Source organism: Camarhynchus parvulus, chromosome 5, assembly GCF_901933205.1.
Source record: "Camarhynchus parvulus chromosome 5, STF_HiC, whole genome shotgun sequence".
Taxonomy (NCBI): domain Eukaryota; kingdom Metazoa; phylum Chordata; class Aves; order Passeriformes; family Thraupidae; genus Camarhynchus; species Camarhynchus parvulus.
Window position 1 is genome coordinate 41,622,888 of NC_044575.1, and position 23,525 is coordinate 41,646,412.

General features: G+C 38.5%; 1 protein-coding gene across 3 annotated transcripts in view; it reads left to right on the plus strand.

Annotated features, from left to right (window-relative positions):
* TSHR (thyroid stimulating hormone receptor) overlaps window positions 1–21,363 on the plus strand; it is a 45,176-nt gene extending 23,813 nt beyond the window's left edge. For all 3 annotated transcript variants that reach the window (XM_030950248.1, XM_030950249.1, XM_030950250.1), the window contains 5 exons: window positions 2,695–2,772; window positions 3,717–3,785; window positions 10,401–10,478; window positions 18,969–19,157; window positions 19,959–21,363. In XM_030950248.1, coding sequence (XP_030806108.1) covers window positions 2,695–2,772; window positions 3,717–3,785; window positions 10,401–10,478; window positions 18,969–19,157; window positions 19,959–21,363 — 1,819 coding nt within the window. The remainder of the gene's footprint in view (window positions 1–2,694; window positions 2,773–3,716; window positions 3,786–10,400; window positions 10,479–18,968; window positions 19,158–19,958) is intronic.
* The last annotated feature ends 2,162 nt before the right edge of the window (window positions 21,364–23,525 follow it).

Here is a 23,525-nt window from a genome sequence, read left to right on the forward strand (position 1 = left end):
TAGAATATTGCCATCCTCAGACCACATGAAAATGTATAATGAACATTTCTGGTTTTGAGAAAAATATCATTTAAGTCTGACAAAGTGGTTTTCCTCAAGCAATATTTCAATGATCATTAGCACCAAATCTGGAAACGCCAGCTCACCTAGCACTACACATTTGACCTGAATTAGAGACATGGACATACAGCACATTCATGATACACAACTCCTGCAGGCCCTTTGCTTTTATTTTGTTTTTGATTTTGCAATGGCTGAATTAATATGAAGTGAGAATAGTGTGACACTTGGGACCTGAGCTGGCATACATCCTTCTAACATCAAGTCATCCCATCAAAATTTTTGTAACAAATTTTCCTGGCATGGTGAAGCAAACTGCAGAACAATTTCTTGAAGAAAAAGAATAGGAATGCAAATGGGGACAAGGAGCTTTCCCACTATTATTCTTAAAGATATTTCAGAAACAGAGTTCTGCTTTGAACTCTAAAATAAGCAGGGGTTTCTTGGTGTTTCAAAAGCACAGACAATATCGACCCGTATTAATCTAAGTCAGAATTTTGAGTTGTAATCAAGCTGAGGAGGAAGAGTGCTGCAGATGAAGACTTGCAGGCTGACACAAGGTAAAAGTATCTTGATCGCTTCTTGGTCCTGGAGAGGAGTTAGAAATCTTATATTGTAGCAGTTTTCAGCTGGAAGAGAATGCTGGATGGGCTAGGCAAAAGGCAATTAAAAATGAGGTGTGCTATGTTAGAAGGTGATTTGCAAAGATGTGATTGATGATCTAGCACAGACCGTGTTTCAGTGCTGCTAAAGGTGATTTTGGTTGAGAAGGGTCAGTTCCACTGCATTCATGGTCTGCCATGGGCAATATGAACCTCAGAGCAATAGAGAAATGCTGCTTGTTTTGCTAAAAAGTGGAGACCTGTAGGAAGCAATGAGTTCTTCCCTTCCAAGGATCTTCTGAGACCAGAAATAAGCTTTGTTCTAACACACATTCACCTTGGCTGTAAGCCTCCAAGATTGAAACCTGAGCCAGTTAGAGCTCTGAGTGAGATGTAACTACATCCTAAAAACTATTAGGGAGCTTCTTAAAGACCAGAAGGGCTTCAGTTCAGATTGAAAACTCCGCTAGATCTACTTCTACATAGTAGAGAGAACCAAGAATTGATCAGGCTAGATGAAACAAAGCAGTTATACAACCATCTGTGTTCTTCCTTTAACTAACTCAGTGCTTTTCTAAGTGGCAGAAAGCCAAACATTGTTTTACTTCTGCCTTGATATTTTTTTATAGCAATAACTAACAAAAGATAAATATAGGTCTTATATGCTGCACAGAGTTTTTCAAGAATAGAGCTGTACTTTCAAGGAAGATAGTTCTATGATACCTATTTCTAAATATTGCTATTCAATGAAAGACCTTGTGTTTCTTCCAATCAGAAAAAAAATGCTCTTGGAAAATAATAAGCTTCTAAATAATGAATAAGGTATAGCTTGGGGGAAACCCATTCATTTTATTACTATTTGCCTTTGAGGTCAAGCAACTTACAAGTAAACATTTATTTAGAAAAAAATGAACCAATCTGCAAAATGTCAAACCCAAATAACTTGTGGTGGAAACCACTTATCAGGGAAAATTACCTGGAATGAAAATGGTTGGAGTACTGTTCAGCGTTAGCACATATATATGCACAAATATAGCACAGAAAATGAATGAAGTTATTTCTGGCACATGGGTAATTGTTAGGACTTCTCAGCCCATGGACTTTAAGCATGGGCCTTATTAGGCTGTACCTAATCCACAAGCTGAAGGAAAAGAAACCTTTGCACAATAATTTCATTTCTAGACTATAGTATTATTCAGGAAAAATCAGAAAAAGGGCAATCAAATACTTTGCTCTTCCCTTTTTTTCTACCAGCCTTTTCCTCTCTCCTTTCTCCAGTTTAGTAATAGTAAATCTCTGTAGTTTTCCTTTCTCCCTTTTGTTACAACAGAATTTTGGTCTGAAGATACAAAGTACTTATTAAGAAGGCAGAGTATGAGAAAAAAAAAAGTATTTAAGAAATGAGTAGTGAAACACTCCTTTGGACAAGAGGTGAGAAGAATCACTAAGTTATTTCACTTACTAGTGAAAGAGAGGTGCTAGATGCACTTCTGTATAGTAAAATGCCTCTGTCCTGAATAAGGTATTATCTGATATCTTACCTGAATTTAGTGAGCAGGATTTCAGTTCTAAAGCCACATGGGTTGTTCAAATGACACTGTAGCTAATGGTTACTCACTCTGCTGATTCTCTGGCTCATGAGACCAGGGACATGTCTGTGCCATTGGCCACTATTATCATACAGGCTGGCACACCTCACCAGAACTACAAAACCCATTTACCTCATGAGCTCTATTCCTGGGTGCTGGAATATGCTCAATCCTACATGTATCTTCTGGCCTTAGATATAACTTAACAGGTTATTATTTTAAACTTACTTATTTGAACAAATAAATTTATAATATCATAAATATAGCAATGTTATTTATGTTATAATATATTAATATTAAAATACATGACAATTAATTTATTTAAATAATTATGTTTTAAACATCTATTTATTATCAAGGCAGATAACAATTAATAACAAAGCTGTTCTCCAGATGCTCTGTTGGGCAGATGCTTGATTGTGATATTTTGTCTCCTTTTTCAGTGAAATTGCAGATAATCCTTATATGACTTCAGTGCCTGCAAATGCTTTCCATGGGCTTTGTAATGAATCTCTAACCCTGTAAGTTCTTCCAGTTTAAGTCACAAAATGTTTTTAAAAAAATACTCCTGTCCTACTCTCTAGTAGTTTGCAATAGAGAAACATCACAGACAGACAGTATCTATATTCTAGTTTGCATAAATTCTGTACTTTGACAGCTATTTGAATCAGTCCTGCTCTTTTCTTTAAACTGGCTTGACTAGTTTTTCTACGACCCTAGTGCCAGTGAATGTTTATATTTGAAAAAAAATCAAAGGAGAAGGTCTGCAAAGTTTTCCCCCTGTAAAGATTCATCAGGGTTATAACTGTGTCTAACAATTTTTGCAACCTGAGTGGTACATACCATGGAAACTAATGAATGGCAAACATCAGAAGAGTTATATTTGAAAGAAAACGCTTAAATAAAGTTCAGTAATGTAAGTCAGTCAATGTGAGCCAAAATAAAGAGCTGATGGGAGTGAAATTACTATAATGAGTTATGAACTGAACTGGGAGGAAGAGCATTAGAATGCAAACAGATGAATTCTGAAGAAATTCTAAAAAAAATCCTTTTGCTCTAAGGGAGTAAAAGAATGAATTCTAAAAATTTAAGGCATGCCTGATAGTAAAATCAGACCTTTTTTGCTAGTTAGTTCCCGTAGCCTTCCTTAATCAATCCTAGCAGGATTTTGGTTCCTTGCTTTTAGTTTAAGAGTGGGAAAATTATAACAAAGTGGTTTGGTCTATCATTGCTGTAAAAAGAGGTAGATGGCACACCTGCCACATGGCATCCTTGATTCAGGTGCACTCAAGAACTCTTCTGGGCATCTGTTTGACCTTGCACAGTAACTACTGCTTCTTCAAGAGATTAAACTTTACCCATCCATGAGTGTGCTGTTGCAAAGAAAAATTATGCATAGGATGTTAGGTATTCATGTATTGAAGCAGCCCAGAATACACTGATGTAATTTCTTCTTTGTTTGCAGTAAACTCTACAATAATGGTTTTACCAGTATTCAAGGCCATGCTTTTAATGGGACAAATCTGGATGCTATGTAAGTAGCAGGTAATTCTCTTCTTTCAGAAGAAAAAAAACCCAAACTTCTCTGCTTATTTGAGGCGCTGAAATACCTATCTTATTTTAATTACTTTAAAGGAGCAAAGAGAGGATGTTCATTTCAGCCAGCAATAACAGCATAATTGCTTAATGCCTTTTGCAGTGTGCTTTCATTTAGTATGTATATTTATATCTCAGAAATAAAATCATAGCAAGTAATTCCATTGTGAGTTTTGTCCTGGTTTGAAGCTAGAGTAAAACTTTGTTTGATCAGTACCTTTTCTAAGACAATTTGGAAGATAATTATGCTTTTTTTTACAAGACTGTTTGTGTTACTAAGCGTAGCACTGACAATGGTAGCAGTTCTTTCACAGGTGTCTTTTACCTGCAAAAAAGAGAGTGATGTGAGGTGCTGGGAGCAATTCTGAGGAACCAGCCACTTACACTGGAAATGAGATGCACATCTCAAAAGCATGAATAAACCTTTTCATATTTCCCTGCAACTTATTGTATTTCCTGAAAAAATAATATTTAGTGAGTGAACATCCTTTTTACACCATACCCAAAATCATCTGCTTCAATCATTAACAGAAAATAAATCTCAATTCTAGAGACTCCATTCACTTTCACAGAGCTTACTCTTGTCCTACAGAGGTTTGACCAAAAACTGTCACTCTCATGAATAAAGAGATTTCTTCATCGTGAGCTCTTAAATTAACCAGAGAGACATGAGAATAGATATGATTATTTTTAGTGCTTTATTTTAAATTAGGCTTAAATTCTATAAGAATTCCATAAGAGCATCCTTCACATGGTCCTAATCTTTCCAAACTGCCTATTTTAACTTAGCAGATAAGTCTAGCAGCTAGCTAGACTTCTTAAAGTCTGAAAGGTTTGAGTCAAACCAAAGATCTGGAATAGATCTGATTTTATTCACACTAGTTCAGTTCCTTTGAACTTTCATATGAAAAATGAAGATTTCCATGATGACATTGTGCTTGTACTAGTGCCCACAGAAATTGCAAGATGTAAAATATAGCAAAAATAAAGCCAGTGTCTTGACTGAATCCCTCTAAGCTGCATGCAGCAATACTCAGCAACTTTCCAAGCCTTGGCCATTATGTTAACTGTGTTGGCTCTTCAACTTCTTACATTTTGACAAAACACAGGTTGGACACTATTTTGTAGCAATTTTTCTTTATGCTTCTCTCATAGTATGCAGGTGCTATCGCTTCTATCTTCTTTGGAATTCTCCTTATTATTAAAAAAATCAAAGGAAAATGTAGTTTTAAAAGATCTGGAGTCCTAAACATCTGCTTTATTGAACTGGGAAGAAGAGAAGCAGACAGCACATACTAGCCTCTGTAGATACTGTTTGTTGTTATTCTATTGCAAAGGCTCTACTGTCATTGTATTGCAAGGGTTCCATATCGCTAGAGTTTCACACCTCCTTGATGTTTCTCATAGGAAGCTCCTCTAGGCACTCTTCCTTGTCCTCACAGTACCCAACTGACTCCAGTTCCCACCAATCCATTCTTTTATATCACTCTTCTGATTGGCTACAGCTGTGGCATCTTAACATCAGGTCTGCTCCTAATCCTTAATAATTGGCTCAGCTGCAGCTCTTTAGGGGGTAAGAGTACACTCTATATTACCTTTACTTACTTATGTTCTATCCCCCTACACTGTTTGCTTATTTTTAGAAAAAAAAAAAAAGTAATTACTATTCTTTAAAGATATATAAGTATTTTTTAAGGCTAAGAGTAGAGGACTTTACAGAGAGATCTGGACAGACTTGAGAGCTGGGCTATCACCATCTATACTGAATTTAACAATAGCAATTGCTGGATTCTCCATCTGGCACGGTGTAATGCTGTTATACACACAAAGTGGGCGGCTAGAGAGCAGCCCCACAGAAGTACATCTGGGGGTCCTGGTTGATGGCAAGCTGAGCACAAGTCAGCAGTGCCCTGGCAGCCAGGGGGGCCAGCCCTGTCCTGGAGTGCATGACAGCATGGCCAGCTGGGCAAGGGAAGGGATTGTCCTGCTCTGCTCTGCACTGGGGCAGCCTCACCTCGAGTGCTGGGGGCAGCTCTGGGCGCCACAATATGAGCAGGATATCAAACTCTTAGGCATGTCCAAAGGACAGAAGCCAAGATGGTGAAAGGCCTTGAGAGCAAGAGTTATGAGGAGTGGCTGTGGTAACTTGGCTTGTTCAGCCTGGAGAAGGAGAACATGAGGGGGAGATCTCAGCTTCCTCAAGGGGGGCAGTGGAGAAGCAGGTGCTGATCTCTCTCTGGTGACCAGTGATAGGAGATAAGAGAGCAGAATGAACCTGCATCAGGTGAAGTTCAACTGGATATTAGCTGAAGGTTCTTCACCAAGAGGGTGGTCAGTCACTGGAACAGGCTCCCCAGGGGAGTGGTCACAGCACCAAGACAGTTCAAATTGCATCTGGATGATGGTCATGGTCATGATCTTGTTTTTCATCGCAAGGACTAGGGAGTTGGACCCCATGATGCTTATGGGTCCCTTCCAACCTGGTAAGTTCTATGATTTATGATCTTAAATGAATCCTACCAGAAACTGGCTATGATGCACTAGTCAATCAAATTTAAAAAGAAGAAAAAAAAAACAAAACAAACAACCAACATAATAACCAAAACTAGACTTATGCTCATGGGTTTATCTACCAGCAGTAAAAATTGTTTATTGCAACAAACACATTTCTCCTAATTAAGTCATATGACATTTACTTGGAGCAGAGCACTACTCTAGATGTACAAGGCAAACGAGGGAGCTGAACATGAGTGGTAAAGACTTTATCTGTTTGATAAACTACACTGAAATGTCTAAACTAATTTTCTGAAGTAGTTTGGTTACCGTACTACAGGATAAAGTACAATTTTGCTAAATGCAAGCTTGGAGATTTGTTGTTTCTAGCAGCAGCATTAAGTTAATGTAAGAGGCAAATATTTAATTTTCTCTATTCTGGCATTTCTAATTTGAACACCTGTTTATCTACCACTGTATAGTGAAGGAAGAAGTTGTTTTTCTCTGGGTCTGATCCAAGAGCATTTGAATTTAACAAAAATAGGAGCAAAAATAAACTAATAGAAAAAGGATGAGGGAAATTTGAATGTGTTTTGAATTACTCAAGGATAAAAATAAGTAAAAAAGCAAAACAATCAAAAACAATAATAAATTTTTGGCTAGTCAAAGACTTCATGTTCCATCCATAAATCAGAAGACATTTTGGGAATCTTGGAGGCTATCTTCTATTATGCATTATGCCTTTCTACCACTCTTGCTGTATTAACATGCCTATGTAATTAAAGGGGGCCAAAAAAATTAATGCATGTATAGGTGAAAAACCATGGATAAATGGTTTCCATTATCATACTGAATAATAGCACTACCTAGTTGATCTTGTCATCCAATAAGGATCCACAGTACTGCAGTGTAAGTTTTATAAGGGCAGGGAAGTCAGGAACCAGGAATGAAGGGCTGAGTGATACTTACACTGAAAAGCATTCATCTGACACTTGAATCCCTCATCTTAACCCATCATTAAAGTCCCAAATGGCATCACTCCTGCAAAGTAGTGCTGCTGCACCAATGTTTATTTCTGTAAGGTAATTGGTAAGGAAAGAAGAGTTTTTAAAAGATATTTTAAGCGAATGGCAAAATATATTTGTGATGAGCTTTTACAGAATTATCTAAATTACCAAAGTGGAAAGTGTGCAATCTCAAAATCTGATCACAAAAATAAACTCCACAAGAATATATTTACTTTAGTATACACTTTCAGGGTTCACTTATAATGCTTGGCATAGTTCAGAGTTAAGATAAACAATTGTGTGGAAAAATCATATGATGAATCCTTAGTACTGCTCACTTGCATCTTTTTTGCCTGTTCTCCCTTTCTTTAACCTTCATTTCATAACCCAGCCAGATGCATATATTTTACATAGCACTTGAAATGTCCTGTTGGTGTTTTGTGCCCTCAGAAGGTCCTGCTGAGCATCCTGCAGTCATGGTGTTTTCTGGTGTGGTTGAGGCTTAACATAATATTCTTCCTACTTACCCCTGGCCCCCATAGATAGAGACTGTTAGACATAAATATAGGTGGTTTACTGCTCTGATTGGATTGAAAAACATGAAAAAGGGCCTTCATTTACTTAGAGCACTACAAAAACATCAGCATCTCCTACTCCAGATTCTGCACTACTGCTACAGATCTCCTGCAGTTTGCACTGGGGTATTCATGTCTATCTGATTGCCATCCACCAACTCTCCAAAATTACAATTATTCTAGTGTCCCCACTGAGGCTAGATATTACACATCAACTATGTGATTTCTAAAACTTCTAAGATTGTTTAGACATGTTGATACCACTGCTGTAGTTTTCTCTTCTGCAGGGAATTTAAATGATATTCTGTATCATTTAACTATCAGTAACAGCAGGATTAATGGCACTTTCAGAAGGAACTGACTATACATGAGCTTTTTTTGTCAAATTAGTATTTACCAAAGCCTTATTCTTTCCATCTAAAAGCAGTACCTATCAAAATAAAAGGGCCTAAGCAACTGAAACCAATTAGCATCAGGAAATTGTACATTCTGATGGGCTTGACTCATTGATGTGAAAACTGGCAGCTAACACTGCAGCCCCTCCTTAGTAACACATGGTTCTGTACTTCCCAAAGTCTCTAGCTGTTTCTATTTGTAACTTTGGAGATTTTTATCAGATATATCAGCTATTATATTTCAGGTTTATTAGTCACTATGGTACTCAAACATCAGCGGAAAATATTTCAAAATTGGACAAGCAATTAAGTGGTTGTATAATAGCATCTAATTACTAAAGCAGACAGGTTTTATTAGGTTAAGCAGGTTTTTGTGTCCTTCAACACTACAACCTAGATGTTGAAATCTTGGATTAATTCTTAACTGTCGCTCTGGTTTTAATTTTTGTATTCGTTTTGCAGACAAAATCATAAGGAAATTTGCACACTAAAGGAAATGATCAGAACGATAATGTGCCATTTACAGGATATGAAAATCAGTTCTCAGAAAACACAAACACCAGGTGATGCTAGAATGCATAGATGCTAGAATATATTAATAAGGAATGAAAGCTTATTTAAAACAGCAACAGCTAAGAAGGTGATGTAAACTATTTTCCTCTGTAAGAAACAAGGTTTAAGGCATGAGTAATGTCCAATGAATAGCATGCCAGAAGCATTATTTGGCTCCCTAAGACTTTCTGTTGTGTAACCCAGATGAAGTACATTTACTTCTCATTTCTTACTATGGTGATCAATATAAACTTATATCCAGTGAATGTGATGAAAAATTTGCCAATGACTTCAACCAGGACAGGATCAGAATATTAATTTTTTCCACACCACAGCTTGCCAGCTGGGCAAGGGAAGGGATTGTCCTGCTCTGCTCTGGTGCAGCCTCACTGTGAGCAGTTTTGGTCACAATATAAGAAAATATATTAAACTATTAGAGAGTGTCCAAAGGAGGGCTGGATGGTGAAGGACCTTGAGGGGATGTATGAGGAGCAGCTGAGGTCACTTGGTCTGTTCAGCCTGGAGGAGACTGAGGGGAGATCTCACTGCAGTTACAACTTCCTCATGAGGGAAAGAGAAGAGAAAGACACTGATTTTTTCTCTGCGGTACCCAGCGACAGGACAGAAGGGAATGACCTGAAGTTTTGCCATACAGGTTTAGGTTGGATATTAGAAAAAGGTACTTCATCCAAGGGTGGCTGGGCACTGGAACAGGCTCCTCAGGGAAGTGGTCACAGCACCAAACCTGACAGAGTTCCAGAAGTGTTTAAGCAACAGGCACATGGTGTGACTCTTGGGGCTGTTCTTTGCAGGGCCAGAAGTTGGATTTTGATGATCCTTGTGGGTTCCTTCCAACTCAGAATGTTGTGTGACTCTCTGAACTTCACAGACATCCTCTGACATCTGTTGTGATCACTTTCCATCTTACTAGCTACATCACAAGCTAACTTGTGAATGTTTATAATGGGGTACCAAACATCCCATTCTTTCCTTACTGTTCCTATAACAAAACTTTGATCTTAACTTTTGGCCTGTATATAGAAACTTCCACTAGACTATGGGGATTTTAAAGTATTTAAAAATTTTGCTGAACTTGCAAACATGGAGGAAATAGTTTTCCTGTTTGTTCATGATGTGTTCCATCATGTCATTTCCCATACCCCATTCTGACGAATGAAAACAAAACTATTTGGCCTCATCCTCACACGTATGTACTTGGAGATAGTGTATATGCACGTGCTCTTATGTGTATGACAGTGAGAGAAAAAAATTGGAACAAAGATAATAAATAAATTAGCAAAAATAAAGTATTTGTTGAGGAATTTAATTGCTTTTCAAAATGGAAAACCTGTATTTTGTTTCTTGGGTACACAGAAAATGAAGCAACTGATTATGTTTCAGTATGTGGTTGGGAAAGGATGGCCTTTATACATATTGCTTTTGTACATCTGTGCAGGCAAGTAAACTTCGAGATCTTCAGTAACCTATGGATAACTACTTCCAAATCACTGTATTTTGTTTGTTTCTGCAGCTATCTGCACAAGAACAAATACCTCAAAGTTATCAATGATGATGCATTTCTGGGAGTGCACAGTGGACCAACTCTACTGTAAGTAGGTGAAAATGAACTAGAGACAGCTTTAAAAATAATACTGTTTTAGCCTACAATTTCTTTACAACCATTAGCATCAGAGCAGCAGGGACAGGAATGGCATGTTTACAAAAATAATACCAGCAACAAAGCCTGTGCTTTAGGGAACTGATTTATGAAATGCTTGCATCCTACATTACATATACTGTTCCTACCAATTATTCTTATGCAATATTCTGTATTACATCTTGTCTTATGGGTGTACAATTGTAATACAAAAGAAGGACTCTTTTTACAGGTGAGAGCCTGCAGAAGCACAGATTTTTGACTCTTGATTATTGTGGATATTTAAGGCATCAGTGTTGTTGCTGTTATGCTAGACAGGTGAACAAGTAATAATATGCTGCAAAAGGTTGTGGGTGGTTAATTGTATGCTGTAAGAGCCAGTTAAGCTTCCTGAGCAAAGGCTAGCTTGGAGATGTAACAGTTACACAAAACCTCTTGGTTTAGGGGCTAGAGATGCTCCTAGGATGTGTCTCTCTAAAAAAATAAAAGAACTCCTAAAAAGTAAAGAACTTCCTTTTTACCCTGTTTTCAAGTTAGATATCTCAAATTACTTGAATTTTTTCCTAGTCCTCCATAACTATTGTGCTATCCCAGCTACACTGATCCTTGATCTCAGGACATGTTTTACACTTGCAGTCTAAACAGCCAGCCATTCATCTCCTCTTAGAATGATACACCTTCATGGCTAATAAGAGTCCTAGCAGTACTTATAACTAAAGAGAGATGTGGTATTTACTATAGTGTCATTACAGAGAGAGGTATTGCTTCTCCAAGGCAGAAGGCCAGAAATGGTATATAAGCACAGTAAATCAACAGTGGATTGAAAAAGCCAGAGTATTTCACATCATGTTGTTATGTAAGTTCTAAGATAAAGCTCCTAGGATGGTGTCCCAGTTTAACACTGGCCTGCACCTCAGCTCCACAGCTGATACAGCAAATACAGCCATGTATTTGCCCCTGCACCCAATGGGATGAGGGAAATAATTGGAAGGGTAAAAATGAGAAAAATCATGGGTTGAGATAATGTTTTAATAATTAAAAAAGGGGTGTTGAAAAAAAATCAGAGGGTCAAGAAAACAAACCAAACCCAAGAACAACAAGTGATGTAACAAAAACAATTGCTCACCACCAGCCCACTGATTCCCAGCCAGTCCCCTGGCAATGGCAGTCTTGGCAAATGTCCACCCAGTCTTTACTGCTGAGCATGATTTGGTAAGGTCTAGAATATCTCTTGGTCAGCTGGGGTTAGCTGTCCTGGATATCCTCTTCCAAATGCTTGTGCACCCTTAACCTCCTCACTGGTCAGATGGTGTGTAAAACAAAAGTGTATAAGTACTGCCCAGGGAGAGCTGAAACAACCCTTTATTATCAACACTATTTTCACTTCCAAATCAAAAACATAGCCCCATATTAGCTACTATGAAGAAATTTAACTCTATGCCAACCAAAACCAGTACAGAATTAATAATTCAAGTTATTAGCTTTTAATTTTTTTAATGTAATTTTAATAGCAGCTTAGGAGCTTGTGTTACCCACAGATAACCAGGAATTATTCTGCATGTGTATTGTGGAAAAGATTTGCCATAAAATGAGCAACAATTCAAAGTGGAATCCTTCTACCTGGACAGATCTCTTAGCTGACCTCCAGGAAGTAGAATTATTTTAACAGGAACAAAAGAGTTTCTGACACTCCCACATATGCATTACATTAAGAGGGCTGAAGTCAAAAGATGAAAACTGAGTGAAAACCTAGTATTTGTGGTTGTGTCATGTCAATGGCCATTAACATCTCCCACAGGCAACAGAAATGTCCTTGCAATTCTTGCCTTAGTACACACCCCCACTATGCCGTCCTGACCAATGAGTTACTTACAGAGAGACCACACATTTGTTAACTAGGGTAACAGTCTGAAAAGTCTGACTAATACAGCCCCTTTCATATTCCCTTGGGCAGTGTGAACAACTTAGTTTGTTATGAGAATAGTTTAAGTAATTGCTTCTAGTGGCAACAGTATAAACCAAAAAAAAAAAAAAATCAAAAAAGGAACATTTATGGAGCTCTAAAGAGAAATTCTGTCTTGCCTCCCTACCAAGCTGGCGGAACTTATTGTCTGGAGTTCCCTATATGCACTCTTCAGGTGAGATAGGAATTTATGGTAGCTGGAATGTGTGCCCCAGAGATCGTGGGTTTTTTTCTGATCAGTATTTCAGCAGCAACGGCAACTTAAAGGCTGAAATACAGACCATGGATCCACCCTAATGGGGTAATGTTCCATTTTGGCTTTAAAGAAGCTTTAATGACAAAGATTTAACTACAAAGAATTGTGCGTGGCTATATGTATGTTGTGTGAGTTTGGCCATGCTCTCAGACCACCTAATTAAACATACTTAAGAATTGAAAAGCTAGGTAATTTTTTTTTTTCGAATTTGCAGTTTACAACAGCAGAGGAAGCAGGGATTGTGCTCACTGAATAGAGGAAAACAGATGTCAGCAATTCTGGTTCCTTTGTCACTGTTGTATACTCAGATGTATGTGGATGTATACACTGATTGCTCCCTTTAGAATACTATTTTAAGAGAATAATGATAGTACATTGCTCTTCACCTCAAAATGAAACCTTGGCAAGGATTCAGCAACTCAGTGGACCTGATTTACTAAATGCAACAAGAGCTGCTGCCAAGAGCAAAAGTTCAACAAAGTACAACAAAAATATAATCAGGTTCATTATTCAATTAGCTTTTGAACAGAGTCCAAATTCAAAATATTACGGTCACCCAAGGTACATGTGAGCAGTTAATTATCTGTAGAATGCAGAAGTGCTCTTTAAAGCATCATTTCTCAATCTAGGAATGGTTCCTCCCATGGGACATAAGCAAGTCTTTGAGCAAGAGGAGCACTCTGTATTTAGCTAATCAAACCATGCTTATTTCTAGATTTAAAAAAATCTTTCAGTAGAGTTAAAATAGTATGTGTAGTTTAAGCCCATCTATTATATATTTTATGCTTTACCTATTCCAGTTGTCAGAAATTTGTATATGATTAGGTAAAAATTCTCAATTGTACTATGATGCATTCAATCTCATTTTCTTAACTACCTGTCTTTTAAATTATTGCTATTACTGGATTTCATACTACAATTGCATGCTTCCAGCAATGAAAAGGATTATTGACAAAAGCTAATATCACTTAGATCTAGTTCTGAAATACTGACATCATAAAACCAACAAAGAATTAGACTGAAATATAATAACCCAGGAAAAAAAAAAAAAAAAAAACCTGAGCAACTGAATATCTGTTTAACACTTCTATAATATACAGATGGTTCAGAAAACAACATCTGTGAATTCATAAGCTATGTTTTATTCCCACGTTTATCTGAACATTTCCAATGTCTCCTTAATATTCAATATAATGTGTAAATTTCAGCTGAGATAAGCAACAGCCTGGAAATACAAGAAAATATATGAGGAGAAAACAAAAACTACTGCCAAGCCAAAATGTTGAGATTGGTTGAGAGCACTTTGGTTGCTGCTCCACCTCACAGTGTAGAACTCTACACAAGCACTTGCAGTACCTGAGCGGGCTGCAGACCATGGCTACTTAAAAGCTCAAGTCTGGTCTGGCTCTAGGCTAGCTGAGACTGTTGCTCGCCTTTTCCATAATCCTGAGCATGTGACACCTTCCACAACAGTGTGTCTGCCTGGTTTCTGTCTCAACCTTGTGGGCATTTGTCAAAGGCCTTGTAGAAGTCCCGTGAGACTTTGAGCAGATCGTAAGTACAACACTCAAGAGAAGTGTACAAGGCAGGACTTATTTTTACAAAAGCCCCTTACGTGCTGACTTTCCCCAGGTATATCATATTCGGTGGTGGCTTGTTTGCTGCCTTTCTGCAGGAGAGCAAAGCTGAAGGTTCCACGACTCTTTTACCAATTCAACTACTACCTCCTTCAGCTGCTTCAGAACTTTTCTTGAAAACCATCCAGTCCTTGTGACTTGCTATCAATCTTTTTATCAGTTTCCTACCTAGCTTGCTTTATGGCCACTTCAGTTTGAGACAGATCCATTTGACAAGTCCATCAGACCTCTTGGCCATTCTCTTGTGTTTCTTTAAGGGTGTAAGCTATAGCTTAGCAGTGCCAGCAAGACACTCCTAGATGCAATGTAAGCACTGTTGTGTTTAAACATCATCTTAGCTATCAATATGATTGGATGTTAATGAGACAGACATAACTGCAGTCAGTTCCCATTTTTCTCAGCAGACCAACATCAGGACTGATCATCCTTAACTGATTGGGACTGACCATATCTGGCTGATCAGGGCTTGGTAAGAAGCAACAGGACAAGAGGAAATCGCCTCAAGTTGTTATGGGGGAGGTTTAGATTGGATATTAGGGAAAGATTTTTCACAGAAGGGCTTGTAAAGCATTTGAACAGTGTTAGATTGATGGTTGGATTGATGGTTGGACTGATGATCTTAAAGGTCTTTTCCAGCCTTAATGATTCTGTACACTGGCACACAAAGTTCATTCAGGAAAATGTGTCTTCTCTATGAACGCAGGCACAGATACTATAGTCTGGACAACTCCAACTACTTGGATTCACATGGCTCTGAGGATTAGTAATTATTTATAAATATTTTCAATCTAGTTTGAAGACAGCTGCTATGCTGCTTTAAGTAGATTGTGATTCTGTTTAGATCATCATCAAGACTAGATTTGGAAGCTAAAAAAATCCCTGAGAAGTCCACACTTTCATCTTGGCCAGCTGACACCACACAACAAAATGTGGGCCTAGATAGAATAACTAAAAAATTATCTTCCACTGGGAGACAAATTATCTCCAGACTCCCAGGATGTTCTTTGATTTGCAATAGCAGTGGTACAGAGAGGGTCACACGACTTCCTGCTGGCAGACACCACATACCAGCAGTTTAGGGACTTCCCAAACTGTGATTTTGGAAACTTCCAAACTTCTGAGCCATTGTGTTTAATATGGCCCATGGATGGTACAAAACATCTATTGCTAGCCCTGCATCAGAAATTTATCCTAAATCAACAAGAACTTTAAGGCATCTGTTCCTGTAACTTTCCCTCAAGCTCTCCAGTATAAAACAGAGTGTTTAAAAACAAAACCTGCAATACCTGTCTGCTTAAATATACACCCATAGGCACATACACAAAATAATTCACAGGATTTGGTAAGATAGAACAGAAATGACAGTCTTACAACTAATTCTTCCAAGCCCTTTCTTTTCACTGAACAGATGTTTCTTTGACACTTTTTAACATCACTTGGTAACACTCTGAGTTGCCACAGACTTTGCATGTTCACCTCTGCTCCCTGGGAAACTGCTTCCACAACTGGAGCCCTGCAACTCCCTTCTGTTTGCAGCTCTCCAGGAGCTGCAGCTCCATTCCCTGTACATCCAGAGAAGCTCCTCTCAGCAGCTGTTTCCAAACCATGAGCCCTTGTCCCCCAGGGTGCTCTTGCTGACCCAGACAATTCTGATGGGAATGTGAATAAAACCAAACCAAAAGAGGTACAGTGTTCTTGTTACTTAGCTTTTTGGCCTACGTGATGAACCCCAGCACTGATTTTCACAATTATGCAGTTGTGTAAAAAATTATGCCTTCTCTTATTTTTAGTCTCTTGCCTCACATTCTTAAGTGTGTTTGAAACTCCATTCTTTGGAACTCCACTGAGTTCCAAAACTCATCTCACAAGAGTGAATAATCATTACAAATCACCTTCTTCATAATCTGCATGGCACTATAGTCTACTACTGCTGTTTCCAGACATAGCTTTTCCCAAGAGAAGTCCTTATCTGCACCTTATTACTTCATATATAAACAACTTGATACTTTTATTATCCTAGTTGCAGCTTTCTATGCTCTTATTATAACTGCATATACTATTTTTAGAACTGCAGATAGTATTTAAGTTACAGTCAGAATAGATTTACAACGTGAAGTTTTCTTGCTCCTCCATCTTCTATTTCTTTCCCAAGAATTCTCAGCATTCCATTTTCGTTCAACATTACTAAAAGCACTGACTTGATATTTGCAGAGGACTCCAAGAACTTTCCAGAGTGCTAGCTAAATTCAAACCCACTGTCATCCATGTAAGGTTGAAATTGCTTTTTTTCCTAAATGTACTTTATATTCATTAATTTTGAAGCATATTATTTTTCTGCTATTGCAGAAGCCTTCTGCTTCTTTAGACAATGAGGTTTAACTTTCACTACCATTAAAGCCAGATATTACTTTGTGCCAGAAACAAGCTTTGTTGCAGCTCCTCTCACTTCCTTCCCATACTGTTTATGAGTATTCCAGTAGTACCAGAGCCAGCCTTGCCTCTGTGGGCCCTGCTGCAATGACGTGTATATTCAAATACCAATCAACTTTCCATTCTTCCTCTCACATAAAATCTTGTCATCTCAGGCTTTTATCCCACTCTTTTATTTTTCAATTAATCCAGGAGAGACATTCCCTTTGTCACATAACAGATTAGTTACCTCAACAGCCCTTGATATCTGATTTTGTCAAGGCTTGTCAGAATTCCCAACTCGTTGCACAAATAGGATCATCTTTCTCCATAAGCTTGTGCCTGAACATCTTCAAAAAACTCTCCAAAGTTTGTGAGTTGTAATTTCCCTTTCAAAGAGTCTTAGCCTCTCCCATCACAGAGTGTTTAGCCTACCTGCAGATAGCTGCCACAGCCATAAGAACTTGATGGAGACCCATAAGGGTTGCTGAAAAGCCTTATCTTGGTAAGATCTATTCCAAAATCTAATTTACCAAGATGTTTTGCTACAGAAGAAGAAAGAGCATTGCCAGCAGAACAAGGGAAATGATCCTGCCCCTCTACTCAGCCCTGGTGAGGCTACAGCTGGAGTGCTCTGTCCAGCTCTGGGCTCCTCAGGACAAGAGAGACCTGGAGCTCCTGACACAGGTCCAGTGGAGAGCAACAAAGATGATTAAGGGACTGGAGCACCTCTCTCATGAGGAAAGACTCAAGGAGCTGGGCCTGTTCAGCCTTGAGAAGAAGTGACTGAGAGGGGACCTTATCATACATCTGAAAAAATTTCTTTGTTGTGAGAGTGCTCAAATGCCATAACACAATGCTAAGGAGGCTGTGGAGTCTCCTGACCTGGAGATGCTGAGAAGTCAATGGAGGACAGCTCAGAGCAACCTGCTCCAGGTGACCCTGGTTTGATCAAGGAGGTCAAACTGGATGATTTGGAAACTCAACTACTCTGTGATCCTTTAGAATGTAAAATGGTAGCAGATAATATTCAGACTCTTCTAAGAGCCATTTCAGGCTGTCGGTAGAAATATCTATGAAAAAGGACTCCAGAAGTACAAAACAGAATTTTATGTAGTTGAAATTAATTAGTTGTGACATATTAAAGAACATATGATAGCAAGGGAGCTTTTAGAAGTGAAAAAGTCCTCCTACAAAAAGGAGCAGCATTTTCTAACTCAATTTAAAAACAAATACAAACAAACCAAAAGGAAAAAAGAATCAACAGAGCAAACCCAAATGTTGTAGACATTTAAAAGTTGTTTAAAGCATAAAATTGGTTCCAATTTCCTTTTGGGTTCAAGAACCCAGACAGTAAGCAAGACTTCTAGAGGGATAAGAAAGTGTAGAAAAATTAGATTTATTTATTATGAGAGTGTTCATGATAAAACAATGCTCAAACGATGTTCCTACCCTAGAACTCTTTTTACAGGTTTACTTCTTCACAGACTGTAATTCTAAAAACATCTTAACTGCAAATGTCACTAGAAGAAGTTTGGGACAAAGCAAAAACTGAGTAGGAAACACTAGCAGGACTAGGTGACACTCACCTGGCAGTCTGAAAGGAAAGCCACCTCCCCATCAACTGTGCATCATCTCTCTCATGAGTCCACCTCAGCAGACAAGTAGAAAGCAACAAACATAATACGCCGTTTTCTGAGAGATTCAGGATGGACTACGACAGAAGATTTGAATTTCAGTATATAGAGAATATTCTTTTAGGAATTGTAATGCTTTCTAATAAAGTGTGCCAATAGCTTAAAATTAATCTAAGGAAGTCTAAAGGAATATAACTCTTCCAATGGAAGATATGATTTCTTTAAAGGATTTTTAAAACTGTGTGGTTGCACATGTATTTTTATTTCGTTGGCTTTAAAGGTGTAATTTTAAAAGTCATGATATTTCTTTATAATACATATTCTGTGCTAAAAGACATTAAAGACAACAGCTTTAAAAGATAGAAAATTACAGAGAAATGAACAGCTTTACTTGAATTTGAATGATATCAGAACTTAGCAAGGCAATATTAAATCCCCACCTCCTTAGGATTTTATTTTTATTATAGAATTCTATGAAACTCCTGAAGAACAGTAACAATCTGAAAAAAAACCTGATCTAGTAATCTTTTTCTTTCTTAGGGATGTCTCCAGAACAGCTGTTGCCAACCTTCCAGCCAAAGGATTGGAAAGCCTAAAAGAACTAATGGCTAAAAATACATGGACTTTAAAGAAATTACCAGCTGTAAAGGTATTTCTTCAGCTAATGCGAGCTGACCTATCATACCCAAGTCACTGCTGTGCTTTCAAGAGCTGGAAAAAAAAAAGTGGGTGAGTTTCACTAACTGGCATTTTTTTTAATATATCAGTAAAAAAAATGTTTACAAAAATACATCTACTGGCACTTTTGTAACAATTTTTTCTAGGTATAGACAATGTTCTTTGCAACAGGTTACAATTGCAAAGTGGCAGAAGAATTTTTTTGTAAGGCCTTTTGCAGCAGTTCCTCCTCTTGTTGAGCCCAGAATTAAAGTGAAAGAATAAAGAAAATGGTAATGTGCTACAGCAAGGCCTGCAAAAAAAGTGTTGGAGAGGTTATAGCCTCAAGTCTCATGTTTTCTAACTGGAAAGCTGTTAACTACTGAAAATTTTTTGACTGCAAATACTGCTGCATCACACCATGAGGTACAGAATTCCAAATTCCTGCACTGCTAGTTAGCTGTAAAGAAGCTACTGAACAGAAATTAGACTGATGGAAGTTCTGGGAGAAATTGAATAGTAAGCAACAGTGAAAAAGAAAGTAATATTGTATGTTACATACAAGAAGTTATAAAGAGTAAATAAATGCCTTCTTACCTACTAAGAATGTAGATCTCAAAAAAGAAGATGGATTATGGATGTCAAACAAGTAAAATCACTACTGGGGATAAAATTAAAAATACAGTTAAATAAAAATAGCCCAGAAAAGCTATAGTGTGTTTTATGGTCAGTTAACAAAAATATATCCAATCACAGTTCCATAGCTACATTTTCATCCAGGATGATTTGCTTTTTAAGCATTCCCTATGTTCACAATCTGTGCACCAGTGAGACTGTAAATGCCAGCACTGATTTCCCCCTCTACTCTTTCAGGATCCTGGAGTACCTGATGTGTAACCACAGCAGCCACAGCTTTCAGAAGAGATCAGTCAAGACTCTCAGAGACCCATTTTACAAAGATTATGCAGAAGAATACACAGACCACACCAATGCTGTGTATGACACAAACACCAAGTTCACAAGTTTTCATGAAAATCCCCATTATTACATTTTTTTGGAGGAGCGTGGAGAAGGAAATCTTGGCTTTGGCAAAGAGCTCAAGAACCCTCAAATGGAAGATGTGCAGACCTTTGACAGTCATTATGACTATCCTGTCTGTGGAGGCAGTGAAGATGTAATATGCACGCCAGAGCCTGATGAGTTTAATCCCTGTGAGGATATAATGGGATATCAGTTTCTGAGGATTGTGGTGTGGTTTGTGAACCTGCTTGCCATCCTAGGCAACATTTTTGTCCTTTTCATCCTTCTCACCAGTCATTATAAACTGACTGTACCTCGTTTTTTGATGTGTAACTTGGCCTTTGCTGACTTTTGCATGGGGTTATACCTCCTCCTGATCGCTTCAGTGGATCTCTACACCAGGTCAGAGTACTACAACCATGCCATAGAGTGGCAGACGGGGCCTGGCTGCAACACAGCCGGGTTCTTCACGGTCTTTGCCAGCGAGCTCTCTGTGTACACCCTGACCGTGATCACCCTGGAGCGCTGGTACGCCATCACCTTCGCCATGCGGCCTGACCGCAAGATCCGCCTGCGCCACGCCGTGCTCGTCATGCTGGCAGGGTGGCTCTCCTGCATCCTGCTCGCCCTTCTGCCACTGCTCGGGGTCAGCAGCTACACCAAAGTCAGCATCTGCTTGCCTATGGACACTGAAACACCAGTGGCTGAAGCCTACATTGTCTTCATTTTAATATGTAACATTATTGCTTTCATCATCATTTGTGCCTGCTACATAAAAATCTACCTAACTGTGCGAAACCCCCAGTACAAGTCAGGGGACAAAGACACCAAAATTGCCAAGAGGATGGCTGTGTTGATTTTCACAGACTTTCTGTGCATGGCTCCCATCTCTTTCCATGCTTTATCTGCCATTATGAACAAACCATTGATAACTGTCTCCAATTCCAAGATTTTGCTGGTACTTTTCTACCCACTCAATTCTTGTGCCAACCCCTTTCTTTACGCTATTTTCACCAAAGCTTTCCGCAGAGATGTGTTTATCCTGCTAAGCAAGTTCGGTATATGTGAGCATCAGGCTCAAGTCTACAGAGGTCAGACAGTCTCAGCCAAAAACAGCAGTGGGTCTTATGGGCAGAGAATCAGCCGAGGGATAGGTCAGGTTCTTACAAGCATTCAAGACCCAGTCAATGATTACCTTCCCACTGTGACAATGCAGAACCAAATTCTCGTGGAAGAATGCAAGCAAACTGAGCTCTAACATCTCAATGTATCACAGCCAAGACCTGGGCAAGAGGTGATTGTGCATAGAGTGAATCAAGTGAGAAGAGAATATTGTCCATATCCTTTTCCCCTAGGTTATGCTTTGCTATAGCTGAAAGTATCTCTGGAGTGGTCTTTCAGACAAACCACTTATTTGAACCTCTTATCAGTGCAGGGCAAAACACAGGGTTCCTGATGATAATTCTAGAAGTAGATGTGAATGCTCTACCTAAATAGGAAAATTATATATATATATATATATATATATAAACTGAGCAAATATACCCTCATCCTAAAAAAAATTTTAAAAAAAGTATGAAGCCCAACAGTAAGACTTGAGGGTACTTATATGACCAAAAAAGTTGGATAATTAAAATAATATTTTAAAAAAATATTAAAGTCTGAAGCTCTCAAACACCTACATGTCAAAAAGATGGGCTTTTTTCTAACAGCAAATTTCTAAAACTTCCACCAGACCTAAAATGGAACTGGTTTCTTCTTATCCTGTCATCCTGACCTGAAACAAATCTAGTCTTTCGTTTGCTGTTCTTGGTTTAGTTTGGTGAGGTGGGAAAACAAGCTTCTTCTTCATACTGCCTTTATAGTGGTAAAAGGCAAATTATCTCTGATTTTGCAGCTGCTCATAAAGTAACAGGTATGAAAAATTAGGGCACTTGTGTCCATTAAAATCAGTCTCTCACTTTTGGATAAATCTATTTAGGAGCTGGTTTATTTGAACTTGTTTTGAAGACCAGGCTACCCAGTCAAGTTAATGATGGCTGTTTGGGTTTTTTGGATGACTGATCCAGTTGTGACCATATTTCAGTGCTGTTTTATCTGCGCATGTTTACTGCCCTGAACACCCTGCAATTCTGCTTTCTTACCACTTCTGCTGTCCCTAATTACCTCTCTCTCACAGGGTAGAACTTTCCTGTTTAGCCCTTTCTATGTTGAGCTGCCCCAAACCTCGACTTAGACCAAGGGAGTGGATCACACCTTTAGGATCCTTCATGCCATACAGTCTACTGCATTGAAGGCTGACTTCTAGCTCTTCAATATGTTTTAAGAACATCTGTCTTGTAGTGAGATGTGTTACCTAACCTTGGTAAACTATGAGAATCCCATAGTTATCCTCTGGCTGACCACGGCCTGGCTGTAGCTAGGACATATGATCTCCACAGTGTTCTTAAGTAAATCCATGCTCAGACCCAAGGAACAACCCCCGGTCTAAAGCATTAAAGCATCCTTCTGCCCTACCTGCTGCTAGATGGGGCCAGACCCAGGTCAAGCTTGGCTGTGCTTAGCTCATTCTTACACCAGAAACAAATGAACAGAGGCCTGGCCCTCTACCTCCTGCAGACACCAGGACTCGGGGCAGGAGCTGCTCTGCACCAGCTGCATTGTTAACACCTGAGTGGCCTCAGTGCCTGGCTTTGCTGGCAGGATCACACCTGGTCCCAGCCAGCTCCGCAGACCAGCTCTGCAGAACTGCTACCAAGGTTACCATGGATCATTTCACTCAGCTATTTGAAAGCCTTGGCATAAGAATGGAAAATATTGTGTGAATATTTGCCTTCAGGTAGGTATTTTTAAATTAATTTTGTAATATCTATGCTGGTTTTCATGGAATTATAGTCTTTGAGGAACTAAATTAAATTGATCAGACAATAGTCAGGGATTATATAATGTGGGCTACTAGTATCCAAAAAATCATAATGGTAAAGCCCTCTGAGCTGCTGGCTACCACAGCTGGAAACTGAGTGATTGCAAATGCCATGTACATATTCTACTTGATTCTATATTTCCAAGTATTTAAAACTCAATTCGATTCTGTATTTCTGATTATAAATGAAGGCTGCTTCAATGAGCAGAAGCAAGGGCCTAGATTAATGAATTCCATGAGATGGTCTTATAGAAAATAAATAATCTATCATTGTTAATGCCATTAAAAAAATCTACAGTATTGTATTACAGACTAATTTAGCTGTTTTTTGGGGGAGAGGCATATTTCCATTTTATGTTGATTCTCAGCAAACTCTGAAAGCAAAACTGCTGAAATCCATGCAAATAATAATTCATTACCTCCTCTTCTGTAATCTGAAGTTGCCCAGTGTTATATCAGAAACAAAGACAGTTTCTTAAGTGTGAAGATCAGCAAAA